The 20,296-nt window shown below is 39.4% G+C and overlaps 1 protein-coding gene across 1 annotated transcript; it reads left to right on the forward strand.

Moving 5' to 3' along the window:
* The first annotated feature begins 11,417 nt into the window (after positions 1 to 11,417).
* Positions 11,418 to 12,847, forward strand: LOC140667702 (uncharacterized). The gene has a single exon (XM_072895858.1). The coding sequence runs from the start codon at positions 12,269 to 12,271 to the stop codon at positions 12,845 to 12,847; it is 579 nt and encodes a 192-aa protein (XP_072751959.1). The 5' UTR covers positions 11,418 to 12,268.
* Positions 12,848 to 20,296: the final 7,449 nt, after the last annotated feature.

Raw genomic sequence — 20,296 nt, forward strand, 5'->3', positions numbered from 1 at the left:
TCAAATATTTGTGACCTATATAGAAAATTTAGATAGCATTTTCTTTAATCATTTACATATACTTATTTTAAATGAATCTGTTTTTCATACAATGATTACTTGTTTAGAAACAGTTTCTTGTCCTCACCCATGTAGAAATTTTCCAAAAAAATATTTTCTCAAATTGTATGCCAGAGTTCGTCTTTATTTTACATTAAAATTTTTTTAACAGACGCTTTAAAACTCAACAAGAAAACAAAAAGGTTATAATTTTGACTCATAAATAATTTATTATAATTTATTTTTCTAAGAATTTATTTTTATTATCAGTTATTATTTATTTTCTTCAGTTATTTATTTTATTATCAGTTAATTTATTTTATAACTTTATATGGTGTATTTTAAATTATTTAACATTAATTAATACACAATTCTAATTAGTTATTATAATTTAATTATAATTAAATTAATCTTGTTATTTAATATATAATTATATGTTAAAGATAAATGGAAAATGTATAATTTTTATTTGGTAAATATATTATTGAAAATGTCAATAAAAAGTGTTTCATCTTATATATATTAATTAATATTGTTTTTAGGTAACTGTTCCTGCCAAAATATTTAATACGATCTTGTTATTTATGAAGAACATAATTATTTTACTATATAATAACAAGACAAAATAAATTAATATTTTCCATGGAACTAAGTACATCAGATTAAAAACAATATAACAAAATAAAAGAAGTTTTATTCATTTTCAAAGAGAATAACGAAAAAAATTAAATCATTGATCAAAAATTTATATTATAATTTAACACACTATACACTTATTTATTATATATACTTTATATTTATTATATATACTTATATGTATACACTTATCTTTATTTGTAAATAATAAAAAATAAGTAATCAAATGTACATCATTGTTTAGATAAATAAACTATATTCTTGTATAAATAAAATAAAAATTATAAAATTATGTTACCTGTTTGTTATAGCCCCAGAAAAGGCTACAGATTTAATGAATATATACATATAATATATATATACATATAATTATATTGATGCAGGAATGCATCGCGAGCGAAGCGATAATCGCGCGAGCCGCTGACGCAGCGAGCCACGCGCGCCCGAGACCGAGCGCGAACACGAAACCGGAAAGGTGTCACCAAATTGCTAAAAGTACAAGCGAGGAAATTCGACTTTGAACTTCCTCGCCTGCACTAAAACGCGAATTCAGCAACATAACCATATTTGGTCATGTTGCTAAGGGACCCCCTCCGAAAAACCATGCAGTTCGGAGGGAAGCTCAGCACCCGCCGCGATGGGCAGTCGTTGATCAGATCCAAAAGAGGAATAATCGTCACGGGCAGTCGTTGATTAGAACTTAACGAGTAATAATCGTCACGGGCAGCTGTTAACCAGATTCAACGGAGTCACACACGAATGACTAAGAGATATACGCGCGCCTGAGATAAGTCGACGCCTATCAGACTACCCGTGCGACAGAGCGTACGAGAGATACCGCTCTCTCACTTCAACCGATATCAAACGCGAGTGACATAACGTTCGCTGGGAGCAGTGACAAAATACCAACCCATTGAGTCTATCTAACTGTTATTTATTACAATAAAAGGAAGAAGCAAACACATATAAAAACAAGAACTTTATTAAAATAAATAGAGGCCACTGCCCGCCGTATCCCCGGCCTTCCCTGCACGAATCCCGAAAAACCCTGTGCCCCCTCACGGAGGCACAACAATCTGGTGGCAGCGGTGGGATCCAGGGAACACCCCCGGTGGATGTCAAGGAGTTAGCACCTCGACCGTCGTGCAAGACCTGCAATAAAATACAAAGTGCGTAAACAGGCAGGCACGTCAGAAAGTTAGCAAACACTGACGGACATCAAGAAGCCAAGAAAAAACTACATGCAGAGCAGACGACTACGGACCACGAAATAAACAGAGCATCGCAGAATTGGAGCAAGGACGCGAGCCGCCAAGCCGCCCGACCTACGACAACTCCATCGACGACGCATCGCCGCCGGAACGCGACCGCCAGCCTTATCAGCCGCCGAGCGAAGGACGCAACGTCAGCGAAAACCGAGACAGCGAGCGAATATGCAAGCGATACTACTACTGTAAGTCCGAACCAAATTAATTTTAATTAAATTTGCGTGAATGTCGGAAGGAAGAAACTTACCGAAACCGATAGCAAATAAGTCGTGGTTGCTTAGCGAACGAGCAAATCGAGCTATAAAATATTGCGAATTAAGTCCCGCGAGTGTAGCCGTAGAAGCGCTCCGAGACATACGCGATAGTGTCCGACGGAACCTCGAAACTCGATACTCGAGTGATAGCGACACAGAGCTACCGAGCAATGTTATAACAGAACGCGAATTTCCATTTACGAGTTTCGACGCGAATCTTGTTGAAAATAATCCGACTGACCCCACTGACGATTTACACGACTCAACCAGACGAACGAGACCGTATCTTAGTCGAACTCCAAGCCAGGTATCACTCCGGCGAGAATTTTCATTGACATCTTACGAGAGCGAGATTTTTGATCCCGAAGAAATCTACGCACGAACGCGCGAGATGACAGAAGCTCAAAATCCCCGCGCGTCTACGTCCGCAAACGTGTCTAATGACGCGGTAGACGACGAGATCGCACGATTGCGACGAACAATTAATCAACCGATACAACCGCGAGAAGAATCGACAAATGACTCTACGTCCGCAATGTTAAGAGAAATGCGCTACGCAATACAATTCTTAACAGAGCAAGTAGCTCAACTACAGCAACGCGATCAAAATACAAGCCGTCGAGAAGAACTTTCCGAAAGCATATATTACGGACGGACCGATCGCGACGTTAGAAACCGACGTAGTATGGCACCCAATTTCCTGACGTTAAAGGAAGCGAGACAAATGATTCCGAATTTGACGGAATGTCGCGACACAAGTTGCAAGATTTCTTGAATTCATGCACATACGCAATACAAAATACAAATCCGGCAGACGAAGAATCTCTTATGCAGGCGATATTATATACAAAGTTACGCGGAAGAGCGCGACAAGATTTTGAAACGCGCGATATACGCACTTTCGATGAATTTCGGACGCAACTCGAAGCTTGTTATCAAACGAAACAAAGCACGACACACTTGCAAGTCGAATTTAATTCATTAAAGCAAAAAACAAGCGAAACCGCCTACGCGTTTGGACAGCGAGTCGATCTAGTAGCTATGAAATTATATGACTCTATGACCGAAGGAAAAGAGCATACTCTAGAACAAAAACGCACGATTCAGCAAACTATCAGAGACCAAGCGTTAATTAATTATCAAATCGGACTACGCGACGACTTGAAAGTACTCGTACGGTCACAACGCTTCTCGACATTGCAAGAGGCGATAAACGACGCGAGCTCGGAAGAAAAACTTATCAAGCCGATAGGAGCGAGAACAAACAGTTATCAAAATAAAAATAAACTCGACTCGAATTACTCGCGACCGCCTCGAGATACTAATGCAATATGTTTTAAATGCGACAAGATAGGACATTATGGACGAGATTGTCGAATGAGCAGATACGCTCTGCCGAAACCCGAAAGACCACGCGTCAATGTGGTAGAAAAATTTTGCAAGTATTGTAAAAAGCGCGGATATAATCGCGACGAGTGTTGGTCTTTAAACGGCCGACCGCAAGGAAAACCACAGGATCGAAAAAACCCGAATAACGCGAATAAATCGAGCGATATTCAAAATAATTCAAAAGAAACGCGTTATAAGACGCGAGGAAAGAGTTCCGACTCCGAGCGTAGTAACGACGAAGAAGAAAGAAGCGATAGCAAGGCAAAGCGCGCGCTGGAATATCAGGTGACACACGTACGACAGACGCGAGATAAACAAGGACTCGATGCCCATACGCGAAACGAAGACAGGGCGCATAAACATGCTATACGATTCCGGTGCGACCATATCACTAATAAAAGTAAAGCATTTAAAAGGCGAAACATTGATATACAATAAAAAATTAGCGTTAATAGGAATAACCGGACACAAAGTATATACAATAGGGAAGATGCATGCAACAATTAATCTAACCGGACAAGACATTAAACATGCAATTTACGTAGTAAAAGACGACTTCCCCATGGAATACGACAGGATACTAGGAATCGATTTCCTAAGGAAGCAAAAGGTATCCTGCGATTACAAAAATAAAGAGTTAAAAATCGGTACGGATGTACTCAAGATGCAACCATATAATAAAATTATCTTGAAACCACGCAGTGAAACCATCGTGCAAGCCGCGACTAATCGAAACGAAACGGGAATAGTACGCGCGAAAGAAACAGCCCCTGGAATATATATAGGAAGATGTCTGGTAGAACCGAAAAACTTTCTCTGCCCAATCAGCGTTATCAACACAACAGACGAGACTATTGAGATACGTACACCTGTTGTAACTATAGACGACATCGATAAAGATAACCCGCACGGTATCTATACAATAGCCGTGGGGACGATAAAAATACCCCACGTAACGAGCGCATCTGACAATTGTTGCGAACACAGCATCTCAACTCTGAAGAACGACAGGCACTCTCAAGGATATGTGATGAATATAGCGACATATTTCACCTGAATGGAGAACCACTGTCGTGCACTGCGACGGTAGCACACGAGATAAATACGCGCATAAACGCCTCAACGGTAAATGTAAGACCGTATCGCCTTCCGGAGAAACATAAGACGGAAGTAAATAAACAAGTGCAACAAATGTTGGAAGACGGAATAATTCGTACCAGCGCGAGTCAATAGAATGCTCCGCTATTAGTAGTACCAAAAAAGACCGACGTATCAGGTAAACCGAAACTTCGAATAGTTATAGACTTTCGAAAGCTCAACGACTTGACGATCGGCGATTCCTTCCCTCTGCCTAATATTACGGATATACTGGACCAGCTGGGAAACGCAAAATACTTCACAACATTAGATCTAGCATTTGGATATCATCAAATACCAATGGCCGAAAAGGACAAGCCTAAAACTGCCTTTTCAACTCCGTATGGACATTACGAGTTCAACCGAATGCCCTTTGGATTGAAAAACGCACCGGCGACATTTCAGAGATTAATGAACTCTGTATTGACAGGAATACAAGGACTCAAATGCCTGGTCTATCTAGACGACATCGTCATTTACGGAGCAAGCCTCGAAGATCATAACAAGCGACTCAAGGAAGTGCTGCAACGACTTCGAACTAATAATTTAAAATTACAGCCGGATAAATGCGAATTCCTACGCAAAGAAGTAATGTACCTGGGCCATATAATATCAGAACATGGAATATCTCCTGACCCGTCTAAACTAACAGCGGTAAGAGATTTCCCGACGCCAAAAAAGGTGAAAGATATCCAATCATTTATAGGTCTAGCCGGTTACTATCGAAGATTCATAGAAGATTTCTCGAAAATAGCTAAACCATTAACGAAACTGACAAAGAAAACCGAAAAATTTGTGTGAACCGCAGAGCAACAAAATGCTTTCGAAGTACTTAAAAATAAATTAATAACCCGTATTAAAATATCCAGATTTCGCTGAACAATTTAATATAACTACAGACGCATCCGACTACGCGATCGGAGCGGTCTTATCGCAAGGAAAGATAGGCAGCGACCGACCGATAGCTTACGCCAGCCGAGTACTGAACCGCGCGGAACAGAACTATAGCACTACCGAAAAGGAACTATTAGCTATTGTATGGGCTGTAAAGCATTTCAGACCCTACGTGTACGGAACACAATTTAAGGTCATTACAGATCACAAACCTCTAATATGGTTATTTAACGTGAACGATCCAGGATCACGATTAATTCGATGGCGAATAAAATTAGAAGAGTACGATTATGAGATAATACATAAGGCCGGACGTGCGAACGCGAACGCCGATGCACTAAGCCGCAACGTAACGCGAGACGACGACGAGCAAGAAAGAGAAAAGATTCTCACCGCCGAAGACGAAGAGATAGACGATATCAGCAGCGAAGAAAGAGATAAAGAAGAGGACGAGAAAGATAGCAACGATGCGACACGTGCCTATAGCGCAGATGAAAAGAAACAAATATTATATGAATATCATGATGCACCCACAGGAGGACACCAAGGTATCGAGAGGACGATAAACAGAATTCGCCTCACGCACAATTGGACCGGGTTAACGAAAGACGTCGAACGATACATTAAAAAATGTAACACTTGCCAAAAAAATAAATTATCGCGACGATTTAAAGCACCCCTCGTTATCACCGATACACCGAGTAAACCGTTCGAAAAATGTGCATTAGATATAGTCGGTCCATTAACGATAACTAATACCGGAAATAAATACTTACTAACTTTTCAAGATAGTTTGACAAAATTTAGTAAAGCAATACCGATACCAAATCAAGAAGCGAACACTGTGAGTAAAGAATTTACCACAAAAATAATTTTAGAATACGGAATACCGGAAAAAATTTTAACCGATCAAGGCACAAATTTTTTAAGCGAAATATTTAAAAATACGTGTAAATTATTAAAAATAAATAAAATTCAGACGACCACGTATCATCCTGAAAGTAACGGCGCGTTAGAACGATCGCACAGAACATTAACAGAATATCTACGACATTATATTAATAATGATCAGACTGACTGGGACGAATGGATTCCGTTCGCGATGTTCACCTACAACACTACGCCACATACAACTACAGGATACACGCCCTTCGAGCTAGTATACGGACACCAAGCCGAAATACCGACAGCATTAACGAAACCACCACAACCGACATACAACTATGACGATTACGCGCAAGAGCTAAAAGAAAGACTACGCGCCACGAATCAAGTTGCAAAAGATAATCTCACAGAGAAAAAACTGAAATCGAAGGAACACTACGATCGAACCGCAAAAGAAACAAAGTTCAAAATCGGCGATAAAGTACTCATTTACGATGAAACGCTACAACGCGGAAGATCGAAAAAACTCAAATCTCTATGGATCGGACCGTACATAATAATCGAAAAGCATTCAAATATCAACTACACGGTAAAGAAAGGAAGGAAAAGCACCCGCTTACACGTAAACAAGCTTAAGCCATATATAGAAAACTAGTACTCACCTTCTTCAAGGATCCGTGTCCTAGTCCTCCTCCTCCTCCCCCCGGCGACATCTCAACTCGAAAAAGTCGAACTGGTCGTGGACCTTCCTCAGCTCCACGCGGACGGGATGCATTAGGTCCAGGGCGGGCACCACTGCCCGCACAAACCTCACACCCGGCACCGAGAACGTAACGCGGAGGGACAAAGTACCCCCCGCGACCCGGGAACTTCGGAGAACGGCGCTCCGCGCCCGCACTACGGGGTCCACCGGAGGCGGTAGACCCACAACCGGTAGGCGACCCCTAAAACAATCGCGGCAGATATCGGGATGAATACCATCCCGATATCCATCGCACTGGCGACAAATCGGCAGGCTCCATTGGAGCAAAAATCGCAGCATCTTAAAGATCTACCTCAACCAAAAGTCGTTGAGAGACTAAACCAACATTATAATATTACCGGTATAGTATCAGCCACTGGATTAGCGCGAACCCCGCGAAGTCAGAGAAGGCGAGCGACACCCAAGAGATAAAATATAATAAAATGAAATATAATATGATATTACAGGACATTCGCCTGCTGGATCAGCAAAGGTCACACGAAAGACGACGAAACGAATCTCTCATACCAGATACAAGAATTTAAACATAACCCAGGGTTATTCTTCGAAGAAATCGGACAAATCCACTACGCAAAAGAAAACTGGAAACTAGTAATTATATTAGACTTATTAAACTTAGACGAAAGATACGAGCAAATAAACGAATATTTAAAACAGACCGAAAGATTATGCGAAACTATGAAATTTCACACTCATTATCTTCGAGATACATGTGTGAACCTAGATATTCTAACAAAAAGAGAAGCAAAATATTTAAAAAATGTCATAATACAAATTAAAACAATATACAAAAAACAGACAAATAAACGACGAGGACTCATAAACGGAATAGGTTCCTTATCAAAGTCTTTATTTGGCACAATGGACGTTAACGACGAGAAACGAATTAACGAACAACTTAACATATTAGAAAACAGTCAAAAAACAATACAGCATGCCGTACAAAATCAAATTAAAATAATAAATACAACTATCGGGCATATTGATAAAATCGAAAATACAATACAACGTAACGAATACCTCTTACAGAAACGAGTAAATGAATATATAGAACGCAGCGAGATAAACGAACACTTTACCATAATTACCGCAGTAATAGCAGAATTAATACGCGACGCGGATAACATTATAGAATATCTAACATATACAAAAAACGGAGCAATGCATCCGAGATTAACACCGATAGATAGCATAATAACACATTTAAAGGAAGCAACACAGCAGTTGCCACAAGGACTGTACTTCCCTTTTCAAGTACACACCGAAGATTGGCTTACTATAGAAAAATACGCGAAAATAAGCGCATTCAGCGATAAAGCAATTATTTATACTATTCTAATCTTCCCATTAATTGCGCAACCGAGCTATACCATAATGAATGTAATTGCGTTACCTGTATTCAGTTATAACAATATATTCGCAGTAACAGAAATTAACCATAAAATAATTGCGGTAGACCAAGAAAAACTAACATACGTTATAGTAACAGAAAAAGATTTAAAAGATTGTATTAACATTAACTCACAATACACATGTGAGCATGCGACACCGACATATAGAGTAAATTTAAATGCACCATGCGAAATACAAATTTATACACAGCAGCGTCAACGTAACTGTAAGACGAAATACATTATATCAATGCGTACCACATGGATCGCATTACAACAGCCACAAACATGGCTCTATTCGACTGCTACCGAGCAACAATTAACAATACAAGACGACAAACGACAAGAATACAAAACAATGATTAAAAACACTGGGAAAATTACGCTGAAGGGAAAATGCAAATTAATAACTCCAGACATGACTATACAGACGAAGCAGACAATCTATGAAACGGATATAGAAACGTACCTGCCTGAATATAACTTGACACTAGTACGAGAACGCAACACGATAACACACGATAATGACACGATACAAGACATAGGTCAACACCGAATGGAACTAACAAAATTAAAATTACAACTAGAAGAAATAGACAACAATTTAAAAAGTAACGAACAAAATTTCTTCGCGAAAAAACAATTCGTATATCCAATGGCGACAAGCGGAACAATCACGATAACAATAATAATAATATTAATTGTACTTTACATAGTCATACGAAACAAAAATAAAAGAAGGAAGCGACCATTAATTAGGATATACGACGAAGAGCGATCCGAACCGATCGATCGACTCCCGAAACCAATATTAAAACGTAGCCTAAGCACGCGATTTTAGATAAGAAAAACGATTATATTTAAATATTGTAAACGCGAAAACAAATAAAATTGTAAACTAGAATAAGAAAATAATATAAAAGAAAACATATAGTATATATATCGGGAAACTTAAAACTTAAGAAAAAGAAATAAATTCCCTAAAACAGAAAACGTTGAACCTCCGTTTTCTTTTCCAACGGGAGAGGGGTGTTATAGCCCCAGAAAAGGCTACAGATTTAATGAATATATACATATAATTATATTGATGCAGGAATGCATCGCGAGCGAAGCGATAATCGCGCGAGCCGCTGACGCAGCGAGCCACGCGCGCCCGAGACCGAGCGCGAACACGAAATCGGAAAGGTGTCACCGAATTGCTAAAAGTACAAGCGAGGAAATTCGACTTTGAACTTCCTCGCCTGCACTAAAACGCGAATTCAGCAACATAACCATATTTGGTCATGTTGCTAAGGAACCCCCTCCGAAAAACCATGCAGTTCGGAGGGAAGCTCAGCACCCGCCGCGATGAAGCGACGGGCAGTCGTTGATCAGATCCAAAAGAGGAATAATCGTCACGGGCAGTCGTTGATTAAAACCTAACGAGTAATAATTGTCACGGGCAGCTGTTAACCAGATTCAACAGAGTCACACACGAATGACTAAGAGATATACGCGCGCCTGAGATAAGTCGACGCCTATCAGACTACCCGTGCGACAGAGCGTACGAGAGATACCGCTCTCTCACTTCAACCGATATCAAACGCGAGTGACATAACGTTCGCTGGGAGCAGTGACAAAATACCAACCCATTGAGTCTATCTAACTGTTATTTATTACAATAAAAGGAAGAAGCAAACACATATAAAAACAAGAACTTTATTAAAATAAATAGAGGTCACTGCCCGTCGTATCCCCGGCCTTCCCTGCACGAATCCCGAAAAACCCTGTGCCCCCTCACGGAGGCACAACATGTTTATTATGAATAAGAATAATATATAATACATTATAATAAAAAATACATATTTAATATTATTACTTATTAATTTTCTTTCTTACTTATTTTTATATGATTATTTGCGTCATTTTAATAGTATATTTGCAAATTTGCAATATTTATTTAAGAAAATATGAATTGCGATTACTTCAATAATATAAAATTAGTTGTCTTTCTTTTTCACAATTTAAATTTTAGCGCGCTAATACTATCAAGAACATGGCGACATGACACGTTACTTCAGACACTAACATCAAAAGAACCGACATGAAATGCCGCTACTGGTTATACATATACTGTGGTACAGAGGTCCCGCGCATTCAAATTGCAATCTAAATTATAAGGAATCCTTTTATATTCCAATTATTTTCTACAATATATCCGGTTACGATTTACATTTTATAATCGAGGAAATAGCCACAGCGTTCGAAGGAAGAATCGATCTACTTCCGATAACTAAAGAAAAATACGTTTCATTTACGAAAGATGTTAAACTTATGGAAGACAAATCACGAAATCACATTAAATTACGTTTCATCGATTCTTTTAAATTTCTCACAACAAATCTCAACAAATTAGCATCTTTTATCAGTAAAGATAAATTAAAAATTTTACAATCTGAATATCAAAATTTACGTGTAGAAGACTTTGATTTGTTAACGCGAAAAGTCTTTCTGTACGAATATATCGATTGTGTAGATAAATTGCACGATACATGTTTACCTCCGTGCGAATTATTTTACAGTTCCTTGACCGATGACACAGTATCCGAGAGCGATTACGCGCAAGCCGAGACTGTTTGGAATCGATTCTCCATTAGAACGCTAGGCGAATATAGCGATCTATATTTAAAAATTGATGTTTTGTTATTAGCCGATGTTTTTGAAAATTTTCGTGACAATTGTATCAAGAGTTACGGGCTCGACCCTGCGCATTACTATACTCTTCCCAGATACACGTGGGATGCCATGTTGAAGCATACAAACATTCAGTTTAAATTGCTCACTGACATCGATATGGTAAATGTTTATAGAACGAGGTATACGCGGTGGTTTGAGTCAATGTTCTAACAGATACGCGCATGCTAATAACAAGAACATGCAGTCGTATGACATCGAAACCGTCAACGTACTTGATGTATTTCAATGTAAATAATTTATACGGATGGGCAATGTGTCAACCTTTGCCTTACGCTAGTTTTCAATGGGTCGACAATATATCCAATTTTGATCTATCATCGATCGCGTCCGATTCGCCTACAGGCTATATCCTCGAAGTCGATCTCGAGTACCCGCAACATCTTCACGACGCACATATTGACTTACCGTTTTGTCCGACACGTGATAAGCCACCCGGAAAGCGAGAGGACAAGTTGCTCGCAACCTTATACGATAAGAAACGATACGTAATACACTACCGCAATCTGCAGCAATGTACGCGACACGGTCTTCGCGTTACAAAAATTCATCGCATATTACAATTAGCGCAATCTCCATGGTTACGTACATATATTGAACTAAACACACAATTTAGAACAATGGCGAAAAATGATTTTGAAAAGAATTTATACAAATTAATGAATAATGCAGTTTTCGGTAAAACGATGGAAAATGTGCGCAATCGCGTAGACGTTAAATGTATAACAAAATGGGACGATAGGTACGGCGCAGAGGCAATGATCACGAAACCAAATTTTCATAGCAGGAGCGTTTTTTCGGAAAATTTAATCGCTGTGGAATTGCGTAGACTCGAGGTGAAGTTTTACAAACTAATCTATGTAGGTATGTGTATACTTGATGTATCGAAGATGTATTTTGTACGAATTTCATCACGATTACATGATTCCAATGTATAGAGAAAAATGTAAAGTCATGTACACCGACATGGATAGTCTCATATATCACATTGAGTGTGAAGACGTGTATATAAAACGCGACATCGGCAAGTTCGACACGAGCGACTATGCGATAGACAATGCGTATGGTATACCGCTTATGAATAAAAAAGTTCCGGGTTTGATGAAGGATGAAAACAACGGTATGATAATGACAGAATTTGTCGGGCTTAGAGCAAAAATGTATGCGCTAAAAGTAGATGGTAAAAAGAATACGAAAAAGGTAAAAGGTGTCAAGAATAGCGTTGTCGCGAAAACGATAACATTTGACGATTACATGCAGTGTTTGAAAGGAATTGAAATGACGCGGCAGCAATCGAGTATAAGATCAAAAATGCATAAAGTATATACCATTCGGCAGAAAAAAATTGCTCTAAGTCCGCACGATGATAAACGATATATAATACCGAAAAGTATTGATACGCTACCATGGGGGCATTACAGAATACCGTCGCAAAAAAAGAAAAAAGTGTATATTTGAATATTATATGTATATTTATATATATATATGTAAATTATATATTATTTGTTATATTTTTACAATACATTATTTTTACGTATCCAAGAATTTCGTGAATTATCGAATCCCAACCATTTCACAAAAACTTCATCCCCCCTCTTCCTCAATATATTTTCCACAAGATATATATCGGGATTATCAACGCGTTGTAGTTCGTATTCGTAAAATCCACCGGCGACGGGATTTCCGCGCGAATCTTTTAATATATATGTTACGGGATTAGTTTTCTGTATCTTAACAATTTCAAACACTTCGGTGGTCCAATTTGGTGTGTAGCCTTTTTCGAATAAAGTCTTGAATTTACTCACGCGCACCGAATCGCCTATTTTAAATTTCCCCGGCGCCGCAATCTTTACGTTGCTGTACATCGTATTTAAAAGTTTCTCCGCGACAGGTGGAGTAACATCGACAGGTCTCATACCGATAGTGCGATGTTTTTGCGTGTTGTACTCTTCAACAAGTTTCGATAGTTCGTCGATCCACTTGTAGTTTCCATTGAGCGTAAACATTTTCCATATTTTATTCTTCAAAGTACGATTGAAGCGTTCCACGATCGAGGCTTTTATGACGGAATATGTCGAATAATGATTAATATTGTGTTTCTTCATGAGGTTTTGTACATTTGCATTGTAAAATTCTTTTCCTTGATCGGTTTGAAAATTTTTCGGGCATCTCGCATCGTCTCGAATTATCTCTGCAATCGCATCAGCCGTCTCGCTTCCACCTTTACTTTTGAGCGGTACGACCCACGCATACTTGCTCAACACATCGATAATAGTGAGTAAGTAATTGTATCCCTTGTTGACTCGAGCATACGGACGCATCTCAGACGATATCAGCTTGCCACAGATCATTGTATCCCCGCACTATGACGTGTCTTCGGGGAAAATTTTTTTTCGCTGGCGCGTGCAGTTCGTTTACTAACTGCCGTCTCTCCAAACTATGTTGATTCTTTGCTTTGTCAGTTCTTCTCGATGGTTGTTGGTTGTTTGCTTTTTTATCACTCATTTTTGTTTATCGTCCTTTGATAACTATTCTTTAAGTTCCGTTTTTGACGCGTTTTTTCTATGTTTTCTTCGCGTTTTCTGACCCGTTCTTAATCCGTTCGCAGCCGTTCTTGCGTTGTTCACCGCCGTCCTTCACCCATTCGAAAATCGTTCCTGACCCGTTCGCAGCCTTTTTCACAATTGTTTTTGACTCGTTCATAGCCGTTTCTGACCCGTTCGTAGCCTCGTTCACAAACGTCTTTTGACCGATCTTAGCAGTTCTTGAGTTGTTTGTAACCTTGAGTATAGCCATTAAGAACGTGTTCGTAGCCTCGATCACAGCCCTGCTTGAGATGCTGATAGCCTCATTCGAAGCTGTTGTTGCTGCTGCTGCTAGGTCGTTCACTGCCACTGCCGCTCATTGTAGTTAGATAGCAGTTCGGTAATTCTTCGTAGCTGTTCGATAATTGTTCGCAGCCGTTCGATAATCCTTCGTAGCTGTTCGATAACCGTTTGATAGCCGCTCCTAACCCGTTCACTGATGCTCATTTAGATTGATAGCTGTTTCTGAGTTAGCGTTAGCCGCGCGTTGAAGTTTGTTTAGCGCAATCTGTAATGCTCGTACGTCCTTCTCAAGCGAAGTAAACTTCTCGTCTGATTTTTTCTGTCGATTCATTAATCTTTTAACGCAGGACTGCACGTACAATTTGTTGACGGCATCGGTGTCAGCCTCAGGTTGCGCTACACGGCGAATCTTACGCGACCTTGCATCGTAGTCTGTAACGACGCGACACAGAGCGTTTTCGTGCACATAACTTTTTACCAATCTATCCCAAGAGCCGTTTATGCCGGTTGCATCATTTCTTGAATCGAATAAGCCAAATTTGTTGATAGGCATTTTTTCCGATGCTTCGTAAAGTGTCACGCGACTTTGATCGACTGATTAGTTTTGTCGAGACATCATTCAATTTATAATAAGACCATCTTCGCGAAGTTCTTCGATAATCGACATGATTTCATTGTCGTGAGCATTGTTACCGGCTCGACGCGAAGCATCCAGTAATTGCAGACGATCTACCAACTCGTTTGGATCGTTCCAATGCACGTAGTCGATCTTATTGTCATTTAGAGTCATAACGCGCGGTAGTATACCTTTTTCAGCTTTTCTGCTAGAAAATAACGGTGCAATTACATTTTTATACTTATATCCTTTAGTCCCTAATATTGGATTATGTGCTTTGTTACCACGTTTATGCGCATTCGTCGCTAGTAATATACTTTTATATTTAAGCAAATCATCTTTGGTGTATATTTCATCGTCGGGGATTTTTTTGAAAATTAATTCATAGAGACCCGGCGTTCCCGTATATTTTACTTCATTGATAATTATATTATCATTTTTGTTTACGTCAAAATGTTTATCACCGAGGATTATTCCATCGTTAGAAAACTTAATGCCATACACATAATCCATAGCTTTATCTCTATTTTAATTCATAAAAGTTAGTATATATTTTTGTCCGAGTGGACCTAAATGCTCTCGAAATATGTTTACATCTTTGGACGTTTGCAATTAACGTTGAACCGTTGTAACCAACAAATCGGGTGTAGTTTCAAAAATTTCTTCGGCGGATGGTTGCTCGTACGATAATTGACGCGGTTGCGCAATTTCTATCTGAGTAGATGTGTCCGGTATCGTTCGTCTTTGATTCGGTGTAGAAGTTATCGGCAAATCATTTAATGAGACATTTAATCGTTTTTGCTTTGAGCTCAAATTATTCAATGAGATTCTTGATCGTTTTTTAATTTTAATAATTTTCTTTTCCACATGGTCTTTTCCGAGTATATCAAATGGCTCAATTTTCGATACGTCGGATTCTACATCGACGGTATTTGAAGAAGCTGTTTTAGAGGCTTACTAATCGGCTTAAACTGTTTCTCCAACTACATCTTCCTCAATTTTGCTAGTTTTTAACGCGCGATATTTTTTGGGAATTGACTCGCTCGTCTGTATAATTTTTCGCGCAATCTTTTCACGATCACTGTTATCACTCATGTTTTTTTATGTAGACGTTGCTCTGTCAATGTTTCGATAGCAACTAACCACTTTACGGTACCGCAAAATTATTAAAACCTCTTCTGTAGCGTCCATTGCTCATTGAATTGTCTTTGTCAATTACTAGAAATCCATACTTGTGTTGCCAACATTTTTGACATAACGCGCTAAAATCATCGTAAGACATGTCAGTATTTACATGATCGTTGTACACATGTTGCAAGTTTGTACCGTCTTGTTTAAATAAAATCAACAAATTAGTATTGTTGCGTATAAGATGCTTGGGTATCTTGGCATACGTTTGACAGAGATAGAAACAATCGACGCTTGAGTGTCGACCCATTGAGAAGTACTCTCTTATCGTATCTTGCTTGTCACATGCCACGTCATCAAAGATAAAAACAGAATTCGGAAGCGCCTCTCTCAATGACATCGCTGTTATTAGAGAACGTAAAGTAACTAATTTCATCTATTGATGATAGTAAATTTTTCAAATATTGATATTTTGGTTGTTGAAGCGATTTTAAATATATGTATAAATTTTCAAAGCGTATACCGTTTGGACTTTCTATCAAGCTTATCAACAAGTTAGTTTTACCACAATTCGAAGGGCCACAAATGAGACCGTGTATTGTATTCGGTAACATTTTTTCATGTTTGTGTATTTCTCTTTCAGGCATTAGCCTATTGTCAAAATTTGATACTTTAATTACCGTTGGTTGTAGCACGAATCGCATGACTTGTCTAATCAGACTTAACAATACTTTCTGTGGAGGAGGAGGAGAAGGAGAGCCTATTTATAGATGCGCATCAAATCGAAACCGCTCAGTATCAAACATGTTTCTTTTACTGTCGGATGACTGTGATATTCTCAACCTTACCTCAGAACAGTTACGATATATACTGAAGATTATTTTATTGCAACAGTTTAGTCGTTACGTGGAGCGTCTGTGGGACAAACTTCCGAAATACATAAAGGCGGATTCGGAGGTTCAGACATATCGTCGCTATTTCGAACATTACAATCGACCGTGGCAACAAACGCACATTGACGGTCCAACGCCGATGATAAAAGATTGTTACGAATGTCAGCGAGAACCGTAAGAGGCTGTGGTCTGTTGAATCGCGCGATAAACGCACTTTCTATCGAATTACATATTACTGGATATCAGTTTTGTGGACCGGAAACTCGTTTACAAGAACGATTGGCTACAGGTGATCGAGGCATCAACCCATTGGACGTCGCGTGTCGTGAACACGATTTAGTTTACTCGCGAAGCAACGATCTCGGCGACCGACACGTAGCGGATCGTATACTAGCTGCGAGGGCGCGAGAACGTATTACCGTGAAAGATTCGAATTTTGGTGAAAGAGCAGCCGCTACGGCCGTTTGGACGGTCATGAAAGCAAAGACGAAAATGGGTATGGGGATGAAAAAGTCGTCGACAAAGAAAAAGATTACGAAAAAACGAATACTGCCGGTAGCGAAACGCGGGAGCGTATTACCGATTCTACCAGTGTTGGGTGCTCTTGGATCTCTGATTGGTGGAGCGGCTGGTGTAGCAAAGATGGTAAACGACGGAAAAGCTACACAACGTCAGTTTCAAGAGATGCTACGTCACAATCGCGTCATGGAAGGTCGCGGATTGTATCTCGCGCCATACAAATACGGGGAGTCTCAATGAGAAAGAAGAAAAAAAAACGTCAAAGAGACACTAAAAATGCCAGAGGGTGCAACTACCAACATACAACTGCTTCAACTAGCAAAACGTATGCACATTCCGTATTTTAGAGGTGTTTTTATGCGTGACTCATTACCGATCGGTGGTATATATCGAAACGAGAGCGGTATCATAAATTCGGATAACTCTAAAGGCTCGGGTACTCACTGGGTAGCGTATGCAAAGAGGGGGAATCACGCTATATATTTTGACAGTTTTGGCAATCTTCGCCCGCCGAATGAATTGGTACGATATTTAAATGTGACCAAAATAGATTATAATCACACATCTTATCAAACTTATAATCAAAACATCTGCGGACAATTGTGCTTGCAGTTTCTCCAAACGGTCGATGCACGCGAATTTAAATTTTAACACATACACATTATATGTATGAAAACACATTTTGAATAAAAATTATATATATTAAACATATATATCGCTATGTATCTTCTTTATAAAATCGTATCCTTCTTCCTATATATTATATAATAATAAGTTACATTTATATATATATTTTTTTTAATCGAAATGCGTAGTTAATCTAAGCTATTATATTGGAAATGTGTCAAGAATACTTTTAATATCTTAATAAGTTACATTTATATTTCTTTTACTGCAGCCTTCTCCTTTGCTCTCTTCTCTCCTTATCATCATGCTCTCTCCTTTCCTTACACATCATACTCTCCTTGTCCTACGTCTATAGCGCTGTCCTTTTCCCATCATCATGCTCTCCTTTTCCTATAATCATGCACTTGTCCTACACATACAGCGCCTTCCTTCTTACACCACGTCGTACTCTCCTTGTCCTACGCTATATTGTGTTTGCAGTTTCTCCAAGCGGTCGATGCACGCGAATTTAAAGACATACATTGCGCTACTTAACTTAGTATTCGTTAAACAGTTTGGTCAACATGTCTATGACATTCACGCTGACTGGGAAGAGCAGCGTTCTCGCGGCAAATTACTCTCCCACTGTAGATTTAAGCGATGGTGAATACGAGCTCGGTCTAGCGGATTTTAAGAGTTATCACTCGATATCGAACGTGAATTCCTCGAATAATAAATTTTACTTTGGCAAAGACGATGCGGAAATTACGATTCCCGAGGGATTGTACGAGCTGCAAGCGATATATGAATTTTTGAAAAAAACAATTTCACGAAAACACACAGTTCGTGATGGTGATAAAAAACACACTGACGACGATGACTTTGAGAATGGAGAATGATCGATAGTGCTCCGCGCTAATTACAATACGATGAAGAGCGAGATCAAATGCGTCTACAGAATAAATTTTAGCAAGCCTAACAACATTGGATCGCTGCTAGGATTCTTGAACCGTATACTGCAACCGCGAAAATGGTATGAATCGGACATGTTGATTAACATTATCAACGTGAACATTATCCGCATCGAATGTAATGTCACCGCGGGTGCGTACAACAATGGCAAACTCGTTCATACGACACACGAATTTTCACCGAGGGTACCACCCGGATATAAGATATCAGAAACACTGGCGCACATCATTTACCTACCGATCATCGTACGGAGCATTACGGATTTAACGTTACGCGTTGTCGATCAGGAAGGACGATTACTCGATTTTCGAGGAGAAGAGATCACCATTAGAGTGCATGTACGACGGCGGCAAAATTAGCGTGTGATACTTGTGTTGAACGGATCGAAAAACGTGAGAGACAACACAATCTTTACGACGCCCGCGACAACAACATCGAAATTTGCTAATACGCAATCAATCTGCACTAAGAAAAAGAAATTGAACGCATCAAACGTTGCGTTTTTACAATCTTTGGGATTCACGGTGCGAAACATTTGAACGATGATTGACATTCTCAACATCGCGGACGGACCAATCTTTGACGATCGCATCGTCAAGATTGAGACTCACGCCTACAACCCATTTGCCAACACAACGTTCGGACACAGTGACGAGATAAGAATACCCATACAACAACAGGATCTGTATATATTACCGTACGAGAGTTTCTTATACATCGAGGGAGAATTAAAGATAAACAATCCAACTGACGGATCTAATGTGGTACTGCAAAATAATTGCGTTGCATTCATGTTTGATGAGATTCGATACGAACTCAATGGCGTGGAGATTGATCGCAACAGAAACGTGGGAATAACAAGTATGCTCAAAAACTATGTAACAATATCATCCGATAGAAGCGTGGTTATGAGAAATGTTGGCTGGAGTGATCCAACTACTGTGAATGGACACTTTAATTTTTGCGTACCGCTCTATATGTTATTGGGATTTTGCGAGGATTACAGACGCATAGTAATTAACGCTCGTCACGAGTTGATCTTAATACGATCGCGCAATGACAACAATTGTCTGGTTGGAGCTTCGGCGGTGGAGCCTGTGATCAACATATTCGAGATACAATGGCGAATGCCACATGTGCTGTTGAGTGAAATTAAGAAGCTGTCTATGCTGCGCGCTCTGGAAAGCGGACGCTACCTCAGCATGGGTTTTCGCTTGTGGGATCTGTACGAGTTTCCGCTGTTGCAGCGTACAACTAAGCATTCGTGGGCCATTAAGACCGCGACTCAACTGGAGAAACCACGATACGTTATCTTTGCTCTGCAGACAGGCCGGAAGAATGTTAT

This window comes from Anoplolepis gracilipes, chromosome 7 (assembly GCF_047496725.1).
Source record: "Anoplolepis gracilipes chromosome 7, ASM4749672v1, whole genome shotgun sequence".
In the NCBI taxonomy this organism is placed as follows: Eukaryota; Metazoa; Arthropoda; class Insecta; order Hymenoptera; family Formicidae; genus Anoplolepis; species Anoplolepis gracilipes.

Excerpts from the sequence above, each read along its gene's own strand:
- LOC140667702 (XM_072895858.1), top strand. The coding sequence starts at position 12,269 with ATGTATCGAAGATGTATTTTGTACGAATTTCATCACGATTACATGATT.